Source organism: Carcharodon carcharias, chromosome 16 (assembly GCF_017639515.1).
Source record: "Carcharodon carcharias isolate sCarCar2 chromosome 16, sCarCar2.pri, whole genome shotgun sequence".
Taxonomy (NCBI): Eukaryota; Metazoa; Chordata; class Chondrichthyes; order Lamniformes; family Lamnidae; genus Carcharodon; species Carcharodon carcharias.
In genome coordinates, this window is record NC_054482.1 from 714,008 (window position 1) to 740,616 (window position 26,609).

The following is a 26,609-nucleotide window of genomic DNA, read 5'->3' on the forward strand; positions in this document are numbered from 1 at the left end:
TAGGATATGGAAAGCAGTCAAGCACTAATAATGATAACACTTAGGGTTATGCCAACAAAAAGCAATTGAAACTGCAGCACAAATGCGATTCAACTCCTGGAACAAGGCAGACTGTTTCTTTTTCTACATTTATAAAGGACATGAGATTTAAATAACTTGACAGCATAACTGTTCCACAGACCTTTCCCATCCTTCATGAGCATTTACTCTACTCTAAAAATGCGTGATTCCCACAATGCAGGAGAAGATCCTTGCTCCGGCGAAAATGGGATCTGTTTGAACTCGACAATGAGTTAAAAATGACCCTGCTGAGTTTGAGTTTCCCTTATGTGTGATTCACATTCTTTACTCTTTCCCTAGCGAGAATATGACCTGTTGGACATGGTGCGGGACTTCTGTATCTGGGTCCCACCTGCCATTTTTGAAGTTCCCAAGGAACTCCACAATTCTGCAAAAATTTAGGCTGCTGTATCCTTAGAGGAAGAACTTTAATAAATGCAGAACGGAACTCAGTTATCTTTGTCAGAGTGATAACACATCAGCAGATGTCCATTATTTTTCAGACATCCCCACACCCTGTGCATGAACGTCCTAAGAACAAAATGGTAGCTGAGAAATATGGAATATGGGAAATTATTGGACATATGTATTCTTTAAAATCAATTCACCTGTGAAGTAACGGTCTCCTCTAAGGACTCCTGAGAGAACAATATAACAAGCTCTGCAACTGAGATATCCTACTTTCATTTATGTTTGGTAGTCAAGATTATGAAGAAGTAACGCTTTAGTAAAGGACTATTCTAAGGTGATAAACCTTTTGAGTGTGTGTTTGCTTTGCTTTCTCTGCCCTGGTATTTTACTTTTGTTAGATCCTCCTATCTCTCCGAGAAGCTAGGATTTCTACTCAGCACTTTAAGCTGAGCAGCATGTTGAGATTGACATGCCACACAACAGTTACATCACGTGGGTTCCAATCCCCACTGCCATGATAAGAGGTAATCCTTCCCATGTCAGAGGGAAAGGAGTGGGGGAGTAGTTCAAATAGACTGGCTCCATTTCCTGCACCACTCTCAAGTTTAACACCACCGGATTTTAGACGCAGATGCGATTCCCACTGGACTCTGGCCAAGTTAGTCAACACCAATCAGGATCCCATCAGGCAAGTGGTCCCAATAGCCTTTTAACCCGCTTCTAATTGGGGTGGCTGTGATTGTCAGATAAAGAAATTGGGAAGCCTGTGAGACCCTCAAGCAGCTTGTTTCATGCATCCATTTATTTTCTCAAATCTACCAGCCTGAATTGCGATAACTGGTCCCGAAGTCTGTTAAACTGGGAATGATGCAGTACAACAGGCTCTTTGTGGAGCCAGTACAGCTATATCAGAGTACATGTACTTTGACTGTAATTTCCCACTAATAAATTGAAAATGGCAGTTATACACCTACAACAGGCATTTAGCTGATATGTAAACAACACAGAGATAAGCTACTTGGGATAAAGCGAGGGGAAGGTTATGAAACATTCAATTCTAACTTTCATCACAGAAATAACAGAGTTTATGACTATCTAAAATGTTTTATTGGATTTTCTATTGCATTCCACACTTAAAAAGTGAATCAAAAATGGTACCAAACTTGCTAGTTATTTTCAAAACAGAGTATGAAGTGTCCATGACTCTGCTGCTATCAATTGTGTCCACTGGCAGAGTGGCATTGTGTGTTTTAAAGGATAACAATTCTAAATCAAAGATTTTGGCATCCTTGTTTGCTTTCCAAACACTTGAAGATGCACCATTTCAAAATGGATATTGTAATGTAGTATTGCTCAGAAGAAACATAACAACAGCTCCAACAATACAGATGTTTAATGATGATTCAGATTGCATAAAGAGTTCTGATTTAATTTAGTCTTAAAAATACAGTGAAAATGAATTGATTATAGACAGATCAGACTCAGTCATCCAACTGTAGAACACCTCTGCTAGGATGGGATCAGTGCTGTTCACTGCTCATTTATGGAGGTGATGAGTTGAACTGAGACTTAGTTTTGCCTTCATTTTATTGACCCTTTCCTGATGCAATATTTTAAGCTTTGGGAGCTTTTACAGATGTTTGGATCTTCCTGTTTTATGAAGGAGGGAAGGAAATTAATGTATCTCCTATTTGAAAAAGGAAAACACTAAGAATGGAATTTTTTTTCATTTTTAACATGGAAGAATTTTTTAAAAAATTCACTCATGGGATGTGGGTGTCAGTGACTAGGTCAGCATTTATTGCCCTTGCTAAGAGAGCATTTAAGGGCCAGCCACATTGCTGTGGGTCTGGAGTCGCATGTAAGCGAGACAATGTAAGGACAGCAGGTTTCCTTCCCTAAAGGGTATTAGTGAACCAGACGGGATTTTAAAACAATCTACAATGGCTTCATGGTCATCATTAGACTTTTAATTCCCAATTTTGTTTTTTAATTGAATTAAAATTCTGCCGTCTGCTGTGGCAGGATTCGAATCCGGGTCCCCAGACTGTTACCCTGGGTCTCTGGGTTACTAGTACAGTGACAATACCACTATACCATCACTCTCCCATGATGAATTTTCATTAATATGAGAGGTGTGCTGTTCCTAATTAATTTTTAGGAAATGTCATTGTTGTAAAATGGTTCTCTGGTCAAGCACTGAGATATTTGATTGTAAGTAATGCTTAAACTAATGTATTGATGGCTTGCTGTTCCTTTGCCTCAGCCCTTGAGGTTTTCCCAATTTGATTCATCAAAGCACCAAGTACATTTTGTACCACTTTTTCTTGTAGTGTGTTAGCAGGCTGCAGAAGAAGTGAGGATTTTTTTGTGGTGATCTATGGGTGCTTTCCTATCTTGGATTATTAATTGTGTTGTTGATTATTGTGTACTTTAGATGGCCAAGAGTCTAGAAGCTAAGGACGAAGACAGGAGAGTGACCCCGACTTCATTCTGGATGACTCTCCTTGTAAGTCGTTTTGGAATATTAAATCGCTACATTATAACATTGTTTACACATGTTTTAATTTAAACAATATATTTTTGAGAATATATTTAAAACATATATACTTCATGATTAGTATGGAATTCCAATATATTCAGTAAAAGACAAAAAAAGACTTGCATCTTTTTAATTCATTCATGGGATGTGGGTGTCTCTGGCTAGACCAGCATTTACTGCCCATCCCTAATTGTCCTAAGGAAGGTGGTGGTGAGCAGCCTTCAACTGCTGAAGCCCATATGTTGTAGCAATACCCACAGTGCTGTTAGGGAGTTCCACGATTTTGACCCAGCTGCATATATTTCCAAGTCAGCCTGGTCTGTGGCTTGGAGGGGAACTTGAAGGTGGTGTTATTCCCATGCATCTGCTGCTCTTGTCCTTCTAGATGGTAGAGGTCATGAGTTTGGAAGATGTTGTGGAAGGAATCCTGGTGAGTTGCTGCGTGCATTTTGTACATGGCACTCACTGCTGCCGATGTGCGTTGATGCTGGAGAGGATGAATGTTTAAAGTGGTGAATGGGATACTGCTCAAGTGGGCCGCTTTGTCCTGGCTGGAGTTGAGCTTTTTGAGTGTTGTGGGAGCTGCACTCATCCAGGCAAGTGGAGAGTATTCTATCACATTCCTGACTTGTGCCTTGTAGATGGTGGACAGGCTTTGGGGAGTCAGGATGTGAGTTACTCGCCACAAAATTCCCAACCTTTGACCTGTAGCACCTTTCAAGACTTCAGGATATCCCAAAGCAGTTTGCAGCCAGTGAGGGTTTTTCAAGTGTGGTAATTGTTGTAATGAAGGAAATGTGGTTGCTAGTTTGCACACAGCTAGGTCTCAAAAACCACAATGAGGTAATGGCCAAATAGTCTGTTTCAGTGATGTTGTTTGTGGAATAAACATAAACCAGGAAAACAGTAACACCTTGTAATATTTGCAGTAACATGATCTTAGGAGAGAATACGCACTTTAATTTTATTTGAAGAGTGCAGCGCGTACCCTGTGTCTTTGATAATGGGTCTAGGAGCTGTGGTTGAGAATTGATGAGGTACCCATGGTTGGGGCTTGATCTTTGAGTTGCTCCTAGTTTGGCAGAAGAGATGGGGTAGGGAAGGGAAGAAAGTCAGGTGAGCACAGTTTAATTCTCTCTGGGGCTTTAGCTCTTTTGCTCCAATGGTTTGATGTAAAGTTGGTCATCAGTGAGGTCAACAAAACACACTTCAGAAATTAAACAAGTAAAATAAAAACTGCAAGCACTGTGAACTGAAATCTAAACAGTCTAAACATTTGCACATTAAATGGAATCCTAAGCCACCGATGTGGCACGCACATACACACACATACACACACACACATACACACACACACACACACACACATATACACACACACACACACACACATATACACACACACACATATACACACACACATACACACACACACATACACACACACACACACAAACAGACACACACATACACACACACACACACACACACAAACACACACACATTACAAGCAATAACTTCACTGACTGCCCTATTATTAAGAGCTAAAAACGGGCAGTAGGCCCTTAGTTGCGATGCAAAAGATCTAATACCTGTTTGAAACCCCTGCTGCAAGTTTGCTTTGCCCTGAGGAGGTTGGCTTTCGGAAATACCAGGACTGCTTTGCAACCTTAAAAGCTGCGCTCAGAGGAATCACCTTAAAAGCCACGAGCTTTTTCTCCCTCCAAAATATACTCTATCCATAAAAAAAACTATTGTAAAATTACATTCCATAACAATTCAGATTGGACATTACTGAAAGTGCAATCCAGTTCATGTGTATCCCATACAGAATGGCACTCAGCTGCTTCAATACAATTGCAATTGCATGTGATATTTACAATGTACATTCCATGACAAAGATACCTCTGGAGGCATTTTACAAAGTTTCCAGCCACTTAGTATAATATGGCAGGAGGACTTTAGGTTGTGACCTTTCCCCATTGGGTCTTTGGGGCAGCAATCCCAAGCTTTAGTGCACCCCTCACCACTTAGTCCTGGACCTTGGAATGTGCCACAATCGGTCATGGACATGTCTTTGCACTGGAAGACCAATAGATTTCAGGCTGACCAAAGAGTGTATTTGACTAAGTTGATGGTCCACCAGCCACAGTTGATGTTTATCTATGTGTGCCCCCAGGGATGAGCTGCGTGAGATGAACCTCAACAAAAGTCACTGCATCTCTTTCCAGACCTTCTTTGTAAAGGCACATTGCAGAAGGAGATGGGTGATGGGCTCATCCCCACTGCAGCTGTCACAAGGGCAGCATTTGGAGGGGGAGAGACTCTGGGTGGCAGGAAGGATCTGACAGGGAGGGCCTTTCTCACCACGAGCCAGGCTCGTTTTGGTGCTTCTTTGAAAGTTTTGCTGATGAGGCATTCTGCCAAATGACTTTGACAGTCTGCTCGGGGAACCATCTGACAGGATCCACCATCTCCTTTTCCCTCAGGGCCTCAAAAATAAGTTTTTTATTCCTGGGACACGGGCGTCACTGGCTAGGCCAGCATTTATTGCCCATCCCTAATTGCCCTTTTTCAGAGGGCACTTAAGAGTGAACCACAAAGCTGTGGGTCTGGGGTCATATGTAGACCAGACCAGGTAACAGCTGCAGATTTCCTTCTCTAAAGAGACATTAGTGAACCAGTTGGGTTTTAATGACAATTGCCAATGATTTCATGGTTATCAGGCATTCAATTCCAGATCTTTTTTAATTGAATTCAAATTCCATCTTCTGCCATGATGAGAATTGAGCCTGGATCCCCAGAGCATTACCCTGGATCCCCAGAGCATTACCCTGGATCCCCAGAGCATTGCCCTGGATCCCCAGAGCATTACCCTGGATCCCCAGAGCATTGCCCTGGATCCCCAGAGCATTACCCAGGATCCCCAGAGCATTACCCTGGATCCCCAGAGCATTACCCAGGATCCCCAGAGCATTACCCTGGATCCCCAGAGCATTACCCTGGATCCCCAGAGCATTACCCAGGATCCCCAGAGCATTGCCCTGGATCCCCAGAGCATTACCCAGGATCCCCAGAGCATTACCCTGGGTCTCTGGATTACTAGCCCAGTGATAATACCACTCTGCCATCCCCTCCCCTGTTACATGCAGGCCAGCCAAATAAACTTGTGGTCAAAGGTGTTTCTTCTGCAGAAACCTTTCCACAAGAGGCAGATAGTATGGCACATCCAACAGGCTGGAATTTCTGGGGCAATGTGTCCTGAGCCAACGCCGGAGACAGACAGAACCTCAGCACATAGTGACACTTGGTGTTTGCGTACCGCGGGCCTACACAAAATTTGATGCAGCCGCACATAAAAATGGCCATCAGGACGGGGGCGAGGTAGGGTACGTTTTCCCCTCCTTCTCTAAATATTTTCACACGGTGTCCCTGCGGAGACGGTCCACTGCTGACATCCAGACTAACTGGAAGGAAGCTACAACCAACGAGGCAAATTTTAAATTATATCTATTTAACTGAATGAGGAACCGGGAAGACTTTGAATGGCCGAGCACATGGTCAGTGTGCTCAATAATCCTGGTTCAGGTATCCCAAGAAAGAGTTCGGAAGGACTGTGGTCCCCAGAAGCTAAACTGGGTTTAGGTAATTGATGTACTTTACAAATGGCTGCCTTGGCAGGTCTGCTGGTTTTAGTTATATATCCTATGATATTGGCGCTAAGCAGGATGACTACCCTTGAGAATGGCCTAATGTTTGGAAAGAAAGAAAAAATTGAATTTATATAAACATCTTTCATAACTTGAGGATGTCCCAAAATGCTTTACACTTAATTAGTGCGTTTGAGGTGTGGTCACTATTGGAATGTTGGAAAACCAATCAAATGAATTATTTATTGACAAGTCTGCCGGCAATGAAATAGACACCATTCATTTAGAAGATTTGAAGTCTTTTCTGTGCCTAGTCCCCATTTTCCATTTCGTAGTTTTCTTCATGTTGAATATATACGTCTCTGGTCTTTTGCTTCCAAGTTGCACGACTTGTCATTCTCAGTGCCTGGAGAGTGGAATTTCTAAAGTTAAGACAGGAATCATTATGCACGTTCTCTAAATCTGTTTCTGTACATCAGCATTTTTATATGGGACAACAGCTCGGATTGGTGCAAATCTAAATTACAATGTTACTGATGAATAAAATTTTCTTTTATTGTATATAAAATTGGCCTTTTTATTTCCCAGATCAGAATAATAGATCTTTGTGGATTTTTCCTTGACTTTTACAGAAAATAACATTTGTATTATCAAATTTTTTAAAAATGGATCTTAGAAAGTTTGTTTAAAAAGCATATAATATAAATACGACCCCAAAGTGGAAAGGACTTGGGAATGTACCTGAAGTTGAAAGATAGCATTATGTTAGAGGCATGACCTTTTATCAGAACTCATCTTTTAAACATCGATTAACCTATTGTTAGGCCAAGTGAAATAATAAAGTTTAGTTTGAAGGTTTACTGTATGATGGGAATTTAGCCTGCAGATTAATGGCACTCATGCCTTTGTTACCTTTTCGATTTGACTATATCAATGCAGTTCTGGCAGGTCTCCCATTCTTGAACTTGTAAGCTTTAGCTTAACCAAAACTCTGTTGCCAATGTCTTAACTCTATCTCACACCAAGTCCCATTCACCTCTCACCCCTGTACTCACTGACCCTGTGCTGGCTCCCAGTCAAGCAATGTCTTGAATTTAAAATTCTTATCCTTGTTTTCAAATCCCTTTGTGACCTTTCTCTGCAATCTTCTCCAGTCTCAAAACCCTCTGAGATATCTGCACTCCTGTAATTCTGGCCTCTTGAACCTGCCTGATTTTAATCGCTCCATCATTGGTGGCTGTTGCATGGGCCCCAAACTCTGAAATATCCTCCCTGCACTTCTTCACCTCACTTTCCTCCTTTAAGCCACAGCTTAAAACCTACTCCATCTGCTTAACTCCTTATGTAGTTCAGTGTCCTATTTGGTTTTCCCAGTGAAGCACCTTGGGACATTTTATTACGTTAAAGGTGCTATATAAAAATAAGCTGTTGTTGTTATTTAGTAGTTCGAAGCAGTGGTCAAACATGTTGCTTATCAATCTTGGGGAGCGGGGGAAGGTTTTATTGTGTGAATCATAAAACTATTTCATTAGGAAGACATCTATAATAACTAGTTGAACTCTTGCCCTCACTGGGATAGCCACTTATACCTGCACCCTCCCCTGGGTTGGCATGCCTTTTCCCATTAGGCACATTCAGATTTCAGAAGCCTCCATCAGGAGGAAGAAGAGACAACTTGCCCAAACTTCTTAAATGGCCACTTAAAGCTACTAACAAGCTTGTTTTCAGCTTGTTCAGGGGCAGACTTGGATTTTCGTTTCATGGGTCAGGTTCAACGGGAAGTCAGAACCACAATGTGGAGGAGGAGGTGGTGACATAGCACAGAGCGGGACAGAGGCAATAGGCAGCATTGTGATGTCCCTCACAGTGTTGGCAGAAGAAATGATGGAGTATTGTTAGCAACAGCAAATTGTTCAGGCACATTGGAGAGATAGGATACAATATGGACCAAAATAAAAAAAGATTTTGGAAACACACTGGCAAGTCAATTAGCATCAGTAAAAAAAGGAAAGAAAGGATAGACTAAAGTGAAGACCCTTTTCATGGCTGCCTTTCCTTATCTCTCCTCCTTTTCCTCACACCTCTGTTTAGGAGATTACAAACTGTACACAATACTCCAGGTGCAGTCTCACCAAGGCTCCACACAATTGCAGCAAAACCTCTTTACTCCTGTACTCAAATCCTCTTGCAATAAAGGCCAACATATCATTTGCCTTCCCAATTGCTTGCTGCTCCTGTTTATTAGCTTTCAGTGATTCATGAACAAGGACACCCAGATCCCTTTGAAGTTCAACACTTTCCAAACTCTCGCCATTTAAGAAATGTACCGCATTTCTGTTTTCCAGACCAAAATGGAGAATTACACATTTTCCCACATTGTATTTCATCAACCATGTTCTTTCCCACTCACTTAGTCTGTCTAAATCCCCATGAAGCCTCTTTGCATATTCCTCATAACTCTCATTCCCACTTGGTTTTGTGTCATCAGTAGACTTGGAAAATAGGCTGCAACTTCCGAGCTCCAGGGCAGTGTATCTGGTAGGTACCCCAAAGATGTGCTGGGGAACATCCCCCACCTCCCCGACACCCCCCCCCCACCACACACACACACACACCTGAAGGTTCCGAGATAAGGATTGCACGGCAATTGCCCAGGAAGTTCAAACTTCCGATGGGCAATTGCCCTGCACTGGGAACCATCCAAAAATGCAATTTGAATTGTAAATTTTGGATGGTTCCGACTGTGTTACATTAATAGTTACCCAGAAACAGTAAGAAGAATTAGAACCACTTCTTGCTTCTGGGTAACTATTCTACCCACACTGACTCCCACAAGGGACTTCCCCACCCCACCCCTCCAACTGACTCCTCCACCCCGAACCCCCTTTGAGATTTGGTATTCTTGCATCTGTCCTGATGAGTGCAAGCCGAAAAGCTTCAACAGAATGTCTCTTTTTTTCAGCAATATTCAACTTGATTTAACTTTCTGTGACGAGTTTAGGTCACTTACATGCATATCTAGGAACCTCCACATTTAAATGCACATCTCCCTTCACCTGCCGTTGAGATTCTCTCACCCCTTCTCCCACCTGAAGAAATTGTTTACATGGACCTATCTATCAAACCCTTTTAATATTTTAAACACCTCAATCAGATCAGCTCTCAATCTCCTATTCTCAAGGGAATATAAACCAATTTTATCTGACCTGTTTTCAGAATGTAATGGAATGTAATGTATGTGAGCAGTGCTTATTTTTCTTGTAGCTGTTGCCATAATCCTTAAATTCAATTCCTTTGGAATTTGGATTGGCACAGCCTCTTAGTGCAGGAATTTCACACAATGTGTACAGCCATTTCCCGGACAATCAGCACATTTCACTCTATATTACTGCGTCTAACACTTGCGGATTAGTTGACAATTTATTACTGCTGAGTAATTTTTTTTTTTGTTGCTTTCTTCAGAAAAAGGAGTGGACCTGGGATGAGAGCAAGATGCTGATTATGCAGGATCCTATCTACAGGTGAGTTGATGCTCCTAGTGAGCAGCAGTTTTGTGAGCTTCTGAAGTTATCATGACTTCACTGTTTACCTCGAGGAGTTCAAAGTTCATGGGGAGCCAGTAAACATCTGTTACATATGTAAACCAAGCTGCAACCTGCTGTATGACCAGGCAATGACTGGCTTATTATCGCAGTTAGGATTCCTCCGTCAGGCATTAAAGCACACAAAATTACACACTTCAAGAGCTCTCTGGTGGTTTTATCTATTGAGCGATGGTACAGTTCAGTAAGTTCATGTTTTTGAAGCGGTATGTTTAATTCCCAGAAGTGTGTTCTATGTGTTAGAGTTGCTATGGGAATGGACAAAATGCTCCAGTGATGCGTGTAAAGATTTGAAATGTTCCTCATTAAAGGATGTTATAGGAAATCAGATTTTTTTAATTTAAAGGAATTAGATCTGGACTCTATTTCACGGAATCAGCCAGTTAAAAGCAACAGTTGTCTGCAGGAGACTTGTCATTCAAATCCTCATAACTTTGGATGTATCTAGATACCTGCATGTTTGAACTTTCACCTGTGTTATTATTTCATATATTTCATGGAACCATTTATAAGTACTTCAAGAGCAGCTCCCAGAGGCAGACTTGGTTCAAGAGCAGCTCCCAGAGGCAGACTTTGTTCAAGAGCAGCTCCCAGAGGCAGACTTTGTTCAAGAGCAGCTCCCAGAGGCAGACTTTGTTCAAGAGCAGCTCCCAGAGGCAGACTTTGTTCAAGAGCAGCTCCCACAGGCAGACTTTGTTCAAGAGCAGCTCCCAGAGGCAGACTTTGTTCAAGAGCAGCTCCCACAGGCAGACTTTGTTCAAGAGCAGCTCCCACAGGCAGACTTTGTTCAAGAGCAGCTCCCACAGGCAGACTTTGTTCAAGAGCAGCTCCCACAGGCAGACTTTGTTCTCTGCAACTAGTGCCTTCCCTGTTATCTACTGTTGCCCACAAGGTTGCCAATTGGCTATTTGAAGTAAACTGGAATTAATTGTAGCCCCATGCTGTTACATCTTGTGACTTCCAGAAGTTTGAAATAATCACATTATTTTACACAGATACAGGAGCTGACATTGAATATATTTCTTATAAGGAGATAATAGTACAGAAGATTGCCTTCTCCCGTCTCAGTTTACATTTATTTTACTGTTTTTGTTTGCACCATCGCACCTGTCCACCACCTCCCTTGTCTTGAGAGGCCTTTTTCAAAGCTGCTATACAATCAGACATTCAGGCCGTGAGGACTGGGGGCTGGTAATGAATGATTCAGCCAGGGAATCCAAGGATGCAGAGGCCTGTCGATCTTAGCGGCAGAGCCTCATTAATTAAAAGTCCCACCGGGATGGATTGAGCCTGGTTGGTGGGTGGAAGCAGGAACTTGGTGGCAGGAAGCTATACCCATGGGAACGATCCCAGGTAGTCAGCAGCAGGAAGGCTCTGAAGGTGACCAAGAGGTGGGCACAAGACCAGGCTTGTGATGTGGGTGGGGAGGTGGGTGGCATGGGGGTGCTGTGGGGGCTGGGTGGGTGGTGGGTTCAATATCAAACCAGTGCTACAATCCCCATGGAGTCCAATAACTTGTTTTTAAAAAATGAATTTACAGTGACTGATTAAAAGGATTGAATGAGAAGATTTCAAGATTTAAGACTTTTACTGTAACAAACAAAGTAAAAGCAAAGTTGACTAAGCATTATTTCAGAAGGCAACTCATAATCTAAACTACAGAAAAGCTTCCCATTAAATTATAAAACAGTCAAAAACCTCCCTCCATGGTTCTACTTGACTCTGTCCCTTAAGTGGCTACTTCATTCTTCAAGATGATTCTTAGCTCCCAGTGGCTTGCTTCCATTCTTCCACCCCCAGCTGGGTAATTCCTAATCCCAGAACTGACTCATAGTGAGGGAGAAATTGGAGATTCTTCTCTCCAGCCAAGGCGAAGCGAAGCTTCCTGCCTCATTTAAACCCTCACAAACTTGGTCTCCTCAATCCAAGCGTGAGCTCCCATCCATATTCTGTGGGGCGAAGGTGAACAATATAAATTTACTGCCTTCATCTCTCTGCTGTCTCTTTCTCCCCTAGACTCTTGCAGTTCAGTGATATTTTATGAAAACTTGCAGCCCAACCCGAAAATAACTTCCTATGGGCTCTTCTTCTCTCAAACCCATCTAATGGAAATGGGAATCAAAAGGGCCATGTATCTGGGTAGAAATGCTATTTAAATATCTTCTTGACACCCCCCCCCCCCAACCCCCCACCCCCTGCCTCATTCCATCTTGGAATTAAATAAATGGTTTAAAATATAACCATTTACAAAACCTGACATCACCAACTCCTCCCTGGGTTTTGGAGATGAACAGTCAGCACAGCTGCTCTGGCAATTGTTTACAGATGTGTATATCTTGCACCTTCCACCTAGTTCAACAGCCTAGGCCCCCCTTTAACCCTTAACCACCAAGCCAACCAAGCTTGTTGCCAGCAGAATTTAGAGGAGGTCACATAGCCCCTTCATTATTCCATCCTACCCTAAATTGAAGATACAGTCCCAAAACACAAAAAATATTATAAGCTTTGTATTTGTAACATCAGTAATACTTCATGTCAGGATATACGGCCTTTGGCAGGACCTTGATGATGGTCTGATTCACTGCTATAAAAACTTACAGCAGGTAGGAGCTAGCAGCTAGACTTTATTCAAACTTTAACCCATCTCATGCTTCATTCTAGCTGGGTAAAGGAGAGAGAGGGTAAAATTTCAGCCTAGGGCCTGAATTTTTGCGCAGAAAAGGGAAAGGCTCCGGATCTGAAAGTCCTGACCTTGCTCCCACTAATCTGATCTGATTTTCTCAAGGAGGGAGTGGGAAATACAACATGTACGCATTAGACCTGGGGGAGGCCTAAGTTTAATGCAGTTCTTTGGAGAGGTAGGTTACCCTTTTGGAAAGGTAAGGCACCCTTTTGGCTATGGTCACGGATGACTTTGGGAAAGGTCAGGCACCCTTTAGGAGTGGTAAAGTGCCCTTTGGGATTGTTAGGAGTGGACATGAATGTGCATAAAAAGTGGATAAAACTCATTGTCAAGCTCATTTGGACTGTCAAAGGGGCTGTCATAATATTTAAGTCTCCTGCCTTTTAAATTTGTGAGAAAAAAACTGCCTGCAGTGTTGAACAAAATATCTGTGCTTGTTATTTCAAGTCTGAACCTGAGGGGATTATAGGATTAGTACTGCATGACTGATTTCACAACCTATCATTATCACAGCATGGTGCCTGTCAATTCACTGATTGACAGCTCCACATGCTTATAAAGTCTTTGAAGTGGGAATATGAAAATAAATGCTTGCTCTTACAAGGGATTAAAGGAATTTAAATATAGTGAATGGATTTTTAATCAAATGCATTTTTTTTTAAATAATGATTTCATCAATGCACTTAAGAACTTTATTTAATCTTAGCATGGGTCCTCAGGTCTGCCATGGTGGAAACTGTGTAAGTTGACATGGAAGGTGTAAGGGTAAAAGGTGGTGGGTGGTGATTGGCATGAGTTGGCACTAAGTTGGCATAGGGGCTATAAAGAGCCATGGTGGGTGGAGGGGCATAGATTGTGATGGAGGGTATGAAGGGACATGGTGGTTGGGTGGGGGCATGAGGTAGCATAGGGTGGTATGGCTGGGACATGGGGAGTTTTTTAGTTGGGGGGGGGGTTGTGAAGGCTAGAGGGTTGATTTTGATTTCATTCTTTTTCTCACTGCGCCGGAGTACTGAGGCGAGCCTTTTTGCCCAGCTCGCCTCCGCAGCTGGCACCTGCTGTGTTGCCTCCACGTTATTTCCAGGGCAGCATGCCTGACTCCCATTTCACCCCACCCCAACCCGGGACGAAAATCTGATCATCTGGGACACTTTTCCCAAGTTGGGTGTGCAGGGTGGAAGTTATCCCGAGTCTGGACTCCCGACCTGGGGGTGAAAATTAAGCCCTAGGAGTGTGACTCGCAACAGTTCTCCTTCCCGCTCTATTGTACAGTGGCCAGTTTCTATTCTCCTGGGAAAGATTAGAGAATTGCCTGATTAAAGCCATGTCTTAATAGTCAGCACAATATCTTGTCACCTTTCACCATGCACTGTAGAAGTCCCATCAATGGTCTCTGATAGTCTGCATTATAAACTGCAGTTCCCCAGTGGCTTCTGGAGAAACATAGTATTGCGATAATGGGCCATAACTTCCAAGTTGCAGGTCATCGGATTGTGGTGGTGGGGTTGGGTGGGGGAAGCGTTGTATCTGAAAGATTCGCTGGGGAATCCCCTTCGGAAGTTCCCAGTTAAGGTTTGCAAGGCTATTGCCCAGAAGTGCAAACTTCCCATGGGCAATTTCCCTGCACCGTGAACCATCCCAAAATGTGATCTAAATCACAAACTTCGGATGGTTCCAACTCTGTTACATCAATAGTTACCCAGAAAGGTTAGAAAGATTAAAACCACTTCTAATTTCTGGGTAACTGTTGTACAGATCTCGGGGACTCACCCACAGCCCCTGACCCTGGGATCTCCCCCACATCACCCCATGGCAATCCCGTTAAGCACCTTGGGATGCTTTTTTACCTGAAAGGCGCTATATAACTGCAAGTTGTTGCTTGAAAGATTGGCTAAGAATGCCATTCAAAAAAAAAGACTGATTGGTTTGTTTGTTTAACCCTTTCAATAACTGGTCCAAAACCTACTTTGTTATTCGAACTGATTTCAGTGACCAGTGTAAATGCCAGTTAATTAGTTTATTTTCTGACCTTTATTGTGTTATTAAGAAACAGGGTATGCTGTGGAAATCCTATTTCTATTTCCAGAGAAACCAAACATGTCTGATGCCAGGGCACACTATGGCACATTACCCTTCATGCAGCTAGGCCTCAGCTCATAGGAAAATAAGAGGATTTATCTGTGCGAGTTGGCAGTTTTATTCAGCACATCAGGAAAGTACTTGGAGAAAATTCAGTAATAAAGATAGTATCTTGTCACATCTCTCAGCAATGTCCCAAAGTACTTCATGTACAATGAATTATTTTGAAATGCCATCACATTGATAAATCTTTGCACAAAGCAAGATCCCACAAATAGCCATCGGATGAGTTACCAGTTAATTGATTTTTGTTGCTTTTGGAAGAGAGCAAACTAAGAGCATTGACTACCCTGTCTCAATCTCATTGTACCCCAATGCGAAACCTGTTGCCTTTTAATGGGAAAATGTTGAGATTGTTTTTTTTTTCTAAAAAAGTATGAATATAGTACCAGGTAGAAAAGTTAAAACCCACGCAGTATCTATGGGTGTGCTTGGTAACCAGGCTTTAATTGGATTTCTTTTTGAGTAAAGGCAGATGTCTGTAGCAACCAGGAATTCATGTTTTAGTGCATGAATGAAATGAGTTTGTTTTGCTTACCAGCATTGCAGTCTTTCTGCCCAGATCTGAGTTCTGCTATCATTGTGCCAAAAATATTGAGCTGAAATTAGCTGGATGAAACCAAGAAAAATCACCCAAGCTTGCACTGCTTCGCGCATCTCTCTAAAAACAAACATCGCACCATGGGTTGTCTTAATGAGGGTAATTAAGTAAACTTTCTCCCTCTGCAGGTGCTGCCTGACTTGCTGAATGTTTCCAGCCTGTTCTGTTTTTATTCCTGATATCTATCATCTTGTTTTTGATTAGATACATGACAGTTTCCCCTGGGGAAAAAAGGTGTTCCAGAATTAAAAACCTATTGCTTGCTGTTCTTTTAGCTGTACATTCATTCAATTGAGCTGTCGTGCATGACACAACTGGCCTGGCTACGCTTCAATTTCAAAATACTCATCCTTGTTTTCAAATCATTCCCTATCTCTGTAACCTCCTCCAGTCTTATAACCCTCCGAGATCTCTGCTGAAGTGAAACAATTTGCAGGACTATGGGGAAAAGGCTGGGGAAATGAGACTAGGTGAGTTGCTCTTCCAGAGAACATGAACACAATGGGCTGAATGGCCTTCTGTGTTGTAAGCATTCTACGATCCTATGAAAGTTCTTTGCCTTCTCCCTCTCTTTACTCCTTTAAGATGCTCCTTAAAGCTAGCCTCTTTGACCAAAAGCATGATCACTTGTCCTAATAGTGACTTATGTGGCTGGGTGTCAAACTTTGTCTGTTTGTGCTGCTGTGAAGCACCTTGAGCCATTTCACTAAGTTAAAGGTGCTATCTAAATCCAAGTTGTTATTGGTAATGACAACGCAGCATCAGGCAGCATATATGTTAAAGTGCAGAAGTGGACCAATGATTTAATATGCCTGGTTTCACATCTGAATATCATTCACCAATTGGAACGTGAGAGTAGTAAAGGTTGAAAGGCATCTTTGTTCTATAGAGAAACCTGACAACACTGTACTGTCACATGACAATATGACCTCATCATATCCTACAATCTGAACCTGGAATTTGCCACGTACCACGACAAGCTAGTTCCTGGGTTTTATTTATCTTTTCCATGACACATTCATATATGTTTTTAAAACTTTAATTCAGAAACAAAAAAAACAGCACAAGCAAGATGAAGATTAAACCTTGCCACTTTATTTTGCTAATAAAACTGTTTTTGAAGACAGGCATCTGGAAGTCCAGTTAATCATTTGTTTAATGATCTAACTTAATGGGCTGAAATTAATTGGAATTTTAATTTGAAAACTTTACTGGATATTTTACAAATCTTTTACAGAATGAAACTGGTTCTTTAATGGTCTCTGGTGGTGAGGTTATAGACACCTGGCTCTCTCAAAAATGAAAATCATGTGGATAACAGTGCCTAAAACTCTGCATGGGAGAGCAATGTTTGTTCATTACCTTTCATAGTTTATGTTGCTAAAGTCTGCTGCCTTATTCCAGTGGCAAAATTGTAGGCCCATGAAGGTATCATTAGCCAGTCAGTTGGTTAATCAGTCCCCTGTCCCTCGTGGTTCGTGGGACATTCCATTCACTGATGTCTGTCCAAAAAACTTGTCCTCTCTGTGTACTAACTTGCCTTACATCCAGCAGATCACAATTTGTCACAACTGATGTTCAAATTTGTAAGTCTATGACAGAATTGTTTTGCCTCTATTTCTTTCCATGGCAAAAGGCATTTTCACATCGCAGGTCTGACTCACATCTCCTGACCAGGAGGACTGGTGGACTGGCCTTTGGTTTAGCCCTGACCTCTGACCTCTCTGACTTAGGTGGCACATAATCTTTTACCAGCAGGTCAAGACGCAGGCACTGGGGAACAATGAATGTGCTGGTGTATTCCACTCAGAAATAGAGACTGATTTTAGCACTGTAAATAGGCATCTGATGCAGGGATGATAATGATCTCCTATCGTCCAAACTAAATGGGCACCACGTTTTAAAAAAATGTATGTCCTTGTGCCTTGAGTGCCTGGCTGCACTGTGACCTGTGTGTGAGGCAAATGTCATACATCAGATCATTCAAACACAGCAAGCACACTTAATTCATCCAGTTTCTGTCAGAAAATCACCTTCCTATCCTGGCAAAGCAGATGGGAGTTAATTGTGCTTGTTCTTTAATATATTGTGAACCAATTCCACATGAAGCATTCCACTGGGCTGCCCAATACTTGCCAGTCTGCTCTGTGTATGTTTGAGCTGCAATCATGACTGACAGTGGACACAAGATCCATTCAGGCCCAGAACTCAGAAAACCTAAAAGCTTGTCAGTCCAGTCCTGAGAAAATCTGATGACCCGTGGCAACTGCCTGGTCACATCTGCTGAGTGACAGTATGAGAGTGTGGAAAAGCGGCCTCCTGTACTAAGTCTTCATGCTGACTTAGGTACTGGTGCTGCCGCCTTTGTGTTGAACCCTGTCAATGGAGTTGGGGCTGCCTCTGTTTGCAGTACTGAAAAATAGATGCAGCATAATTGCAGATCAAGGGCAACCTGCTTTACAGTGAAGCAAGCAAGCGCAGCGCGGCATATTTACAAACCAAAGCACTTTCTCTGTTCCTTAGCTGACAGATAAGTTACTGAGAAAGTTCTGTCACTGTCTTGTCTGCTGTGCAATGTAAGGTCACATCAGCTTCTTGCCCAGTGAGAATAGACTGCTAACACATTCTGTAGCTTTAAATGGCGTGGTCCTTGTTGTTTAATATATTGATGTACAGATAGATGAAAGCTCTTGCACAAGATGGGAAGAAGGCCATCTGATGAAAACCACTCATTGCTCATGTGTTGATTATGCCGAGACCCTGGGATTTGCTCCCTGTGGCAGTTGCCATATATCTGGAAGGTTGGATTGACAATGGTTATATACTGTCCTCACATAGTGCAGCACACTTTTTGTCAGTCGTGACGTTTTACATGATTATAGCATTGCACAGGATTTCATTTTTGACTTCTTTATTTATGGGGCAGGGCAGCCAATGCATTTCAGGTTTTATGTTCCCTGGTTTAATTCATTACTGCCTGATAGCATTTGTGAAATTGCGCCATGGTTTCCAAAAACCAGGCAGTATAATTTGAACGTTCTGGGGTTAAATGCCTTAACATAAGAGCATAATACCCTGCATAGTCAAGCATGCTGCATGTCACTCTCATGTGCTTTACATAGATCCCTCCTGCACTTTAATCTGCACCTGCAAATTGATTGCAGAAAATGGCCAACCCAAGTGGCTAGAATGGGAAGGGTTAAGGCACAGCTAAAGCTTGGATTTCTGAAACTAGAATTACCCACGAATACTAAGACACGTTTCAGTGAGCTTTATGGTTGAGTCAGAGACCTCAAGTTGATTAAAGCATTCAGCTGTGCATCACCCTTTAATCAACTCTCTGTTAAAATAAAACACACTGGAATGGTCATTATCGCCAGATCAGTGCACGGTCGAGTAAGATCAAAGAATATGGCTGGCTAGTAGTCAAAATTTCTCGTAAATACATTTAAATCTCAGAACACGTTGAGGGGCTCCAACTAACGTGACAGAAACACCTGAAAGGATAAGCTCCTGTTTGAAAACCGTCTGCAGAAATCGGTCAAAAGAAGTATTTGGGAAAAAACAAGCTTAGGTTTCTGAACTGCTGGGGGAAAATATCTGAATTTTAGCTGAAATAAATGTGAAACTGTCTCTTTTGGAGCCACGGATAATTGGTCACGTGAATGTGCCATGTTTTGGCTGAGGGCCTGTGGGGAACTGAACCAGGCGGGAGCTATTCTTTCCAGTGGGCACTGAGGTTAACTTTACCACCATGTGCCTTGGGTTTTTATTGATGTCATTGCAAGCGCAGACACTTGGGAGTTGAGTGCCCACACAATGGCACTGACTAACCAATCAGGAGCACACAGCTATCGTCCATTATTAGCAGTAACACTGGAGAGCCAAACAAACCCTTCATCATTGCAGTTTTCTTTCTTTTAAGATTATCCTTTTAGAATATTGGGATTATTATAGACTGAAGGAATTAAATATTCCACAGGACACAGTGATTCCTGTTCTGTCAGGGAGGGTAGTTGTCTGCAAATCAACAGGCCATAGTGACATCGAACTTACAGCATAGACACAGGGAATTTGGCTTGACTGTTTATGTTCCACATGTGATTCCTCCTGCCCTACTTCATCTAACCCAATTAGCATCTCCTTCTGTTCCTTTCTCCTGCATGTACATATCTACCTTCCATTCAAATGCATCCATGCTATTTTGCTCAGTCACTCCATAAAGTTCATTGTTGTGTTAGCTGTGGCTCAACTGATAACACTCTTGCCTCTGAGTCAGAAGTTTGTGTTCAAGTTTCACTCTCAAGACTTGGGTGCAAATTCTAAGCTGACATTCCAGTGAGGTGGTGAGAGTGCTGCACTGTCGGAGATGTCATCTTTCAGATGAGGCATTAAACCCAGGTATTGTCTGCTCTCTCAAGTGGACGTAAAAGAGGTCATGAGATTATTTTGAAGAAGAATAGGGGAGTTCTCCTCAGTCTCCTGACCAATATTTATCCCTCAATCAAAATCACTAAGAAACAGGTTACCTGGTAGTTATCACATTGCTGTTTGTGGAACCTTTGATATGTGCAAATTGACTTCCACATTTCCTAAATCATAGCAGTGACTATACTTCAAAACTACTTCAATAGCTGCAAAGAGCTTGGGACTTGCTGAGCTCATGAAGGGCACTATATAAATGCAAGTTTTTTTTTTAAATTTATGTGGCAACAATTCCCATACTGTAGACACTGTAGATAAAGAGGTCTGACCTGAATTTCTCATTGGATTTATTAGAAATTTCCTTATATTGACAGCTCCTAGCTTTGGACACCCCACAAGTGGAAACCTATTCTCCATGTCTATTCACCCTATCAAATCCCTCCTAAATTCAAAGATCTCTCTTTGGTCAACCCACAGCTTCTGTTTTCCAGTGAAAAGATCCTCAGTCTATTCAATATTTCCTGATGGGCAAAATCTTTTTCATAATTTTAAGAAAGATTTATATTCCAAAGGTTTGCTTTGTTAGAATCAGATGTGGTTCTGCTGAATATTTTGATGGAAATCCCATTTAATGATTTTTGTATGTTTAGAACTAGGCTTCCTGGTTTCTGATTACTCAGAGCATCGATTTCACTTGTTTTTATTCTTGGGATTATTTACCTGTATTTTGTCATTTTGTTCTGTGATGGGTATATTTTTCTGCAGAAACTGCGAACCAGTGGGAGTGACTATGTTTCATGCAATTTGTTTGTAGAACTGAATATAGAAAGTTCAGAGGGGAAGTGAAAAAGGAAATAAAAGAGGCAAAGAGAGAATATGAGAAGAGAGTGACAGCTAACATGAAAAGGAATCCAAAAGTCTTCTGTAGGCATATAAAAAGTAAAATGGTAGCAAGAGGAGGAGTAGGGCCAATTAGGGACCAAAAAGAAGATTTGCACATAGAGGCAGAGCTTATTGCTGAGGTACTAAATGAGTACTTTACATCTGTCTTTACCAAGTAAGAAGATTCTGCCAGAGTAATAGTGAATGAGGAGGTAGCTCAGGTGCTGGATGAGCTAACATTTGATAGAAGGAGGTATTAGAAAGGCTGGATGTACTTAAAGTGGATAAGTTTCCAGGACTGGTTTGGATGCATTTGAGGATGCTGAGGGAAGTAAGTGTGGAAATTGCAAAGATGCTCACCATAATCTGCCAATCCTCATTTGATATGGGCCTGGTGCCAGAGGACTGGAGAATTGCATATGTTACACCCCTATTCAAAAAGATCAACTCAGCAACTACAGGCCAGTTAGTTTAATCTTGGCGGTGGGAAAGCTTTTAAAAATGATAATATGGGACAAAATTAACATTAATTTGGAAAACAGTGGATTAATTAAGGAAAGCCAGCATGGATTTCTTATTGGGAAATTGTGTTTAACCAGCTTAATTTGAGTTTTTTGTTGAGGTAGCATTGATCTGGTGTATATGAACTTCCAAGAGACTTTAGATAAAGCGCCACATATTAGACTTGTCAGCAAAGCTGAAGCTGAGGAAATAAAAGGGACAACGACAGCATCGATATAAATTTGGCTGAGTGACAAGAGATGAGTGCTGGATGGTTGTTTCTTGGTCTGGAGGAAGATATATAATGGGGTTCCCCAGGTCTGGTTTTAGAACCACTGCTATTCTTGATATATATTATTGTCTTAGACTTGGGTGTACCGGGCATCATTTCAAAATTTGCGGATGACACAAAAGTTGAAAGTATTGTGAGCTGTGAGGAGGATGTGATAGGCTTCAAGAGGACATAGACAGGCTGGTAGAATGGCTGGACACAAGGCAGGTGAAATTTAATGCAGAGTGTTAAGTGATACATTATGGTAGGGAAAACTAGGAGAGATAATGTAAAATGAAGAATACAATTCTAAAAGGGTGCAGGAGCAAAGATGCCTGGGAGTACATGAAGGTGGCAAGGCAGGTTGGGAAAGTGAGTTAAGAAGGCATACAGGATCCTGGACTTTATAATGGGAGGCATAGACCTGGACTTTCACCAAGTTGCATTGATTTAAGAGCCCTTTATAAATGGCAAATGGGTACTGTTTATAAGATTCCCAACCCCATTCCTGCACTATGCGTATTTTGGGATGCTTGGTTTAAATTTCACACAATGCTTCGCAGTTAACTGTCAGTCACCATCAGTTGGTGCATTCCCCATGGCAACACCTCTACCAATCAGAGTCCACTTGCCAACCAATCAGCACTCTCTTCTCATGCAGTATAAATTGCTGTTTGTTATTTTCCCTCTTATATTGGTGTTCTTGTGAAGTTTCCTGATGAGTGCAAGTTTTGACATCTCTTTTTTCAACAATATCCAAGTTCTGCACTACTAAATGACTATAAACATTGCGAAATTGCTCACAGAAATCAGAGAGCCTGGGGAGCTGGGATTCTTGTATTCTAATAGATGACTGCGTGATGTCTACCCCAGGAGGGTCTGGGTGAAAGGACAGAGCTTGGCATAGGGGGCACGAGAGGACATGGTAGAAGGGTAGAGCCAGGCATGAGGGGCCTGAGGGGCTGAGTAGGAGGACACAAGCAAGTATGGATGGGGCATGGAGATCCTGTGGCTGCCACAGCACTTCTTCCCGGATTGGCTGGCCCACACCCGACCCCCAGAAAGAAGAGCCCACCTTGGTGCGGCTTTCTCTCGAGGCAGGTGAGTTGAGCCAGGAATTTTCCCGATTCAATTCAAGCCATAGAGTACAAAAGCAGGAGGTTATGATAAATCTTTATCAAACACTACTTTGGCCACAACTAGAGTACTGAGTCTAGTTCTGGATGCCACACTTTAGGAAGGATGTGAAGACTTTTGAGAAGGTGCAAAAAAGATTTACTGGAATGGCTCAAGGGTTGAGGAACTTCAGCTCTGAGGATAGATTGAAGATGGAGTGTTTGCTTTCTTTATAAGAGAAGGCTGAGAGGTGATTTGATAGAGTTGCTCAAAATCATGAAGTGTCCCATCAGGCTAGTTAGAGAGAAATTGTTCCCATTGGCAGAAGGGTTGAGAGCCAGAGGACACTGATTCAAGATGAATGGCAAAAGGACCAAAAGCAAGGAAAAGCTTTTTTTAAAATGCAGAGAGTGCAGAGAGATCTGGGTGTCCTCGTGCATGAATCACAAAAGGCGAGTATGCAAGTACAGCAAGTAATTAGGAAAGCTAATAGAATGCTATTATTTATTGCGAGGAATGGAATACAAAAGCAGGGAGATTATGCTTCAGTTGTACAGGGCACTAGTGAGACCACATTTAGAGTACTGTGTACAGTATTGGTCACTTTATTTAAGAAAAGATATAAATGCATTGGAAGCAGTTCAGGGAAGGTTTACCAGACTAATACCTGGAATGGGTGGGTTGTCTTATGACGAAAGGTTGGGCAGGCTAGGCTTGTAGCTGCTGGAATTTAGAAGAGTAGGAGGTGACTTGATTGAAACATATGAGATCCTGAGGGGTCTTGACAGGGTGGATGTGGAGAGGATGTTTCCTTTTGTGGAAAAATCTAGAACTAGGCGTAACTGTTTAAAAATAAGGGGTTACTCATTTAAAACAGAGCTGAGGTGAACTTTTTTGGCTCAGAAGGCCGTGAATCTTTGGAACTCTTCCTGAAAAGGTGGTGGAAGCAGAGTCTTTGAATATTTTTAAGGCAGAGGTGGATAGATTCTTGGTAAGCAAGGGGGTGATAGGTTATCATGGTTAGTTGGGATGCAGAAGAGATTACTATCAGATCAGCCATTATCTTATTAAATGGTAGAGCAGGCTCGAAGCGCTGAATGGCCTACTCCTGCTCCTTGTTCGTATGTTAGGATCTGCAATGCACTGCCTGAGAGTGTGGTGGAGGTAGATTCAATCAAGGCTTTCGAAAGGCAATTGGATAAGCACCTGAGGAGAAAAAAATTGTAAAGATAGGGGGAGTGAGGGCAGCTGAATTGCTCTTCAGAGAGCTAGCCAGGACTCGTCGGGCCGAATGGTGTCTTTCTGTGCTGTAACCATTCTATGATTCTAATTCAGCTGTAAACAATAGCAGGGTATACTCACTGATCCCATGCTCCCAGTTGAAGGCCAAGTTTCGAGAGAGGATGAAGTTAGGACGACAACACTGTGAGGCCTGTTATATCTTAATAAACTCTCAAATCAGCATGGTGATATTTGGCTGCTTTTATTTCCTGAACTGTTGCATACGTACATGGGCTGCATCAGTATCTGATGTGCCACAAATGGTACTGAAAACTGTGCAGTCATCATCCCCGCTTCTGCCCTTATGATGGAGGGAAGGTCATTGATGAAGCAGCTGAAGATGGTAGGTCCTAGGACACTATGCTGAAGAACTCCTGCAGTGATGTCCTGGGGCTAAGATGATTGGCACTGAACAACCATCTTCCTTCTTTGTGCTAGTTATGACTCCAACCACTGGAGAGTTTCCCCGATTCCCATTGCCTTCAATTTTACTGAGGCTCTTTGATGCCACACTCGGTCAAATGCTGCCTTGCAGTCACACTCACCTAACCTCTGGAATTCCGCTCTTTTGCCCGTATGTTGACCAAGACTGTAATGAGGTCTGGAACTGGTGCTTACTCATAAGGGAGCCATCTAATGTCCAGTTAACAATATGCGACAATGTGCTGAAAACCACTGATTCTCTGGCCTTGTGCTCCCTTCGAACTTAGCATCACGCCGGATTGGGGCATTTACAATGCAGTTCCTAACAACACTTTCTTCAGACAGTCAGCATTTTCCATTCATTGTGAAGAGCCAGTCACTGTTTTCCAGATCTCCTTAACTGCCTCAAGCTGTGTGACATTACCCTGCCTGTCACTGCTGGCCAGAATATGGAAGGAAATTATTTCCTGAATGATTCTAAAAGAAATCAATGAAAGCTGAATTTTAACAGCTGGTTAGACTGCAGCAGTTTTCGCTGTACTAATGACTATGTGGGGTGTGAAATAACCTGAAGAAGGCCTGGATTTGCATCACATTTTAGCTAACCTCTCATGGTCAGTGCATGTATGTGGATTGGTTGAGTTTCTTTCTACCACACCCCTCCACCCCCAACCTCAACCAGCGCATGTATACTTGTTAAAACAAAAAACTGCGGTTGCTGGAAATCCAAAACAAAAACAGAATTACCTGGAAAAACTCAGCAGGTCTGGCAGCATCAGCGGAGAAGTAAAGAGTTGACGTTTCGAATGACATGAGGACTCGAAACGTCAACTCTTTTCTTCTCCGCCGATGCTGCCAGACTTGCTGAGTTTTTCCAGGTAATTCGTGTATACTTGTTATTGAGTCTTACTGGAATTTAGATGCTGCCTCTGGGAGCAGACCGTCTGACCTCCAGGGGCTATATTTCTCTTCGGCCACCATTGAGTAATATTGGCCAAAATTCTGCCTTCAGGATTATTCTTGGCCTAGCCTACACCAATTAAACTGGCTTCTGGATGCTTTTATGGCAGCGGCACAGCAACACCTGTATCTAATGATGCCCTTCGGCATAGAAAAGGCCTTTGGCCTGGCAGAGCTGAGCTTTCTACCACTCTGTGTTTGAATAAATGGCTTCCAAGGGCATTTCTAGAAGTTCAATGACCTTTCCTTCCAGTTCCTGCTTGCTTGGGAAACAACAATCTGGAAGGAAAGATTCCCATGGACATACAGTGCTGGTGAGAACATAAACAAACTTAGCGGAAGAAATCTGCCCTGCAGCCATCAAGATACTTCCTATAGAGTGTTCACTGCTCACTGGCTGCTTTCAATCTGGCCAAATTCTCCTTCGCCACCCCGCACAGCCTCCCCACCACCACAGCCCCCCACTCCCCACCCCCCGCACACACACACACACACACACACACACACACACACACCTCCCTCCCCAATCTCTCTCTTTTCCTTCCCCCACCCTCTTTCTCTCTCTTTTTCTTTCTCTTTATCCCTCTGGTTCCTGCTCTCTTCCGTGCCCTCCTTCTCTCTTGCTCTCTTTCTCCTACACACTCGCCTGTTCTTTGTCTCTCTCTCTCTCTCTCTCTCTCTCTCCCCCCCACCCATCCTTCTCTCTCCCCCTCCTTGTTTTTTTTTTATTCATTCATGGAATGTGGGCTTTGCTGGCTGGGCCACCTGTATCTAATGATCTTGGTTTGCTCCCTCCCACTGTCTCTCCTGCACGCTGTCTCCTCACTCTCTTGACTTTCCCACTCTCTCCACTCTCTCTCTCTGTGTCTCTCTCTCTCTCTCTGTCTCTCTCTCTCTCTGTCTCTCTCTCTCTCTCTCTGTCTCTGTCTCTCCACTCTCTCTCTCTCTGTCTCTCTCTCTCTCTGTCTCTCTCTCTCCTCCCCATTCTATTTGTCACTCAATCGCAGCCCAGTACATCTGTTGTCCTGCTGTTGCTGAGCATTGAGATACAATCCAGATCTA

General features: G+C 42.6%; 1 protein-coding gene across 4 annotated transcripts in view; it reads left to right on the forward strand.

Moving 5' to 3' along the window:
- The window catches only part of nos1apa (nitric oxide synthase 1 (neuronal) adaptor protein a), a 441,188-nt gene that overhangs the window by 190,385 nt on the left and 224,194 nt on the right, over positions 1-26,609 (forward strand). For 2 of the 4 annotated variants that reach the window (XM_041208009.1, XM_041208011.1), the window contains exons 4-5: positions 2,909-2,980; positions 10,126-10,184. In XM_041208009.1, coding sequence (XP_041063943.1) covers positions 2,909-2,980; positions 10,126-10,184 — 131 coding nt within the window. The remainder of the gene's footprint in view (positions 1-2,908; positions 2,981-10,125; positions 10,185-26,609) is intronic. The other 2 variants (XM_041208010.1, XM_041208012.1) reach the window with 1 other exon arrangement.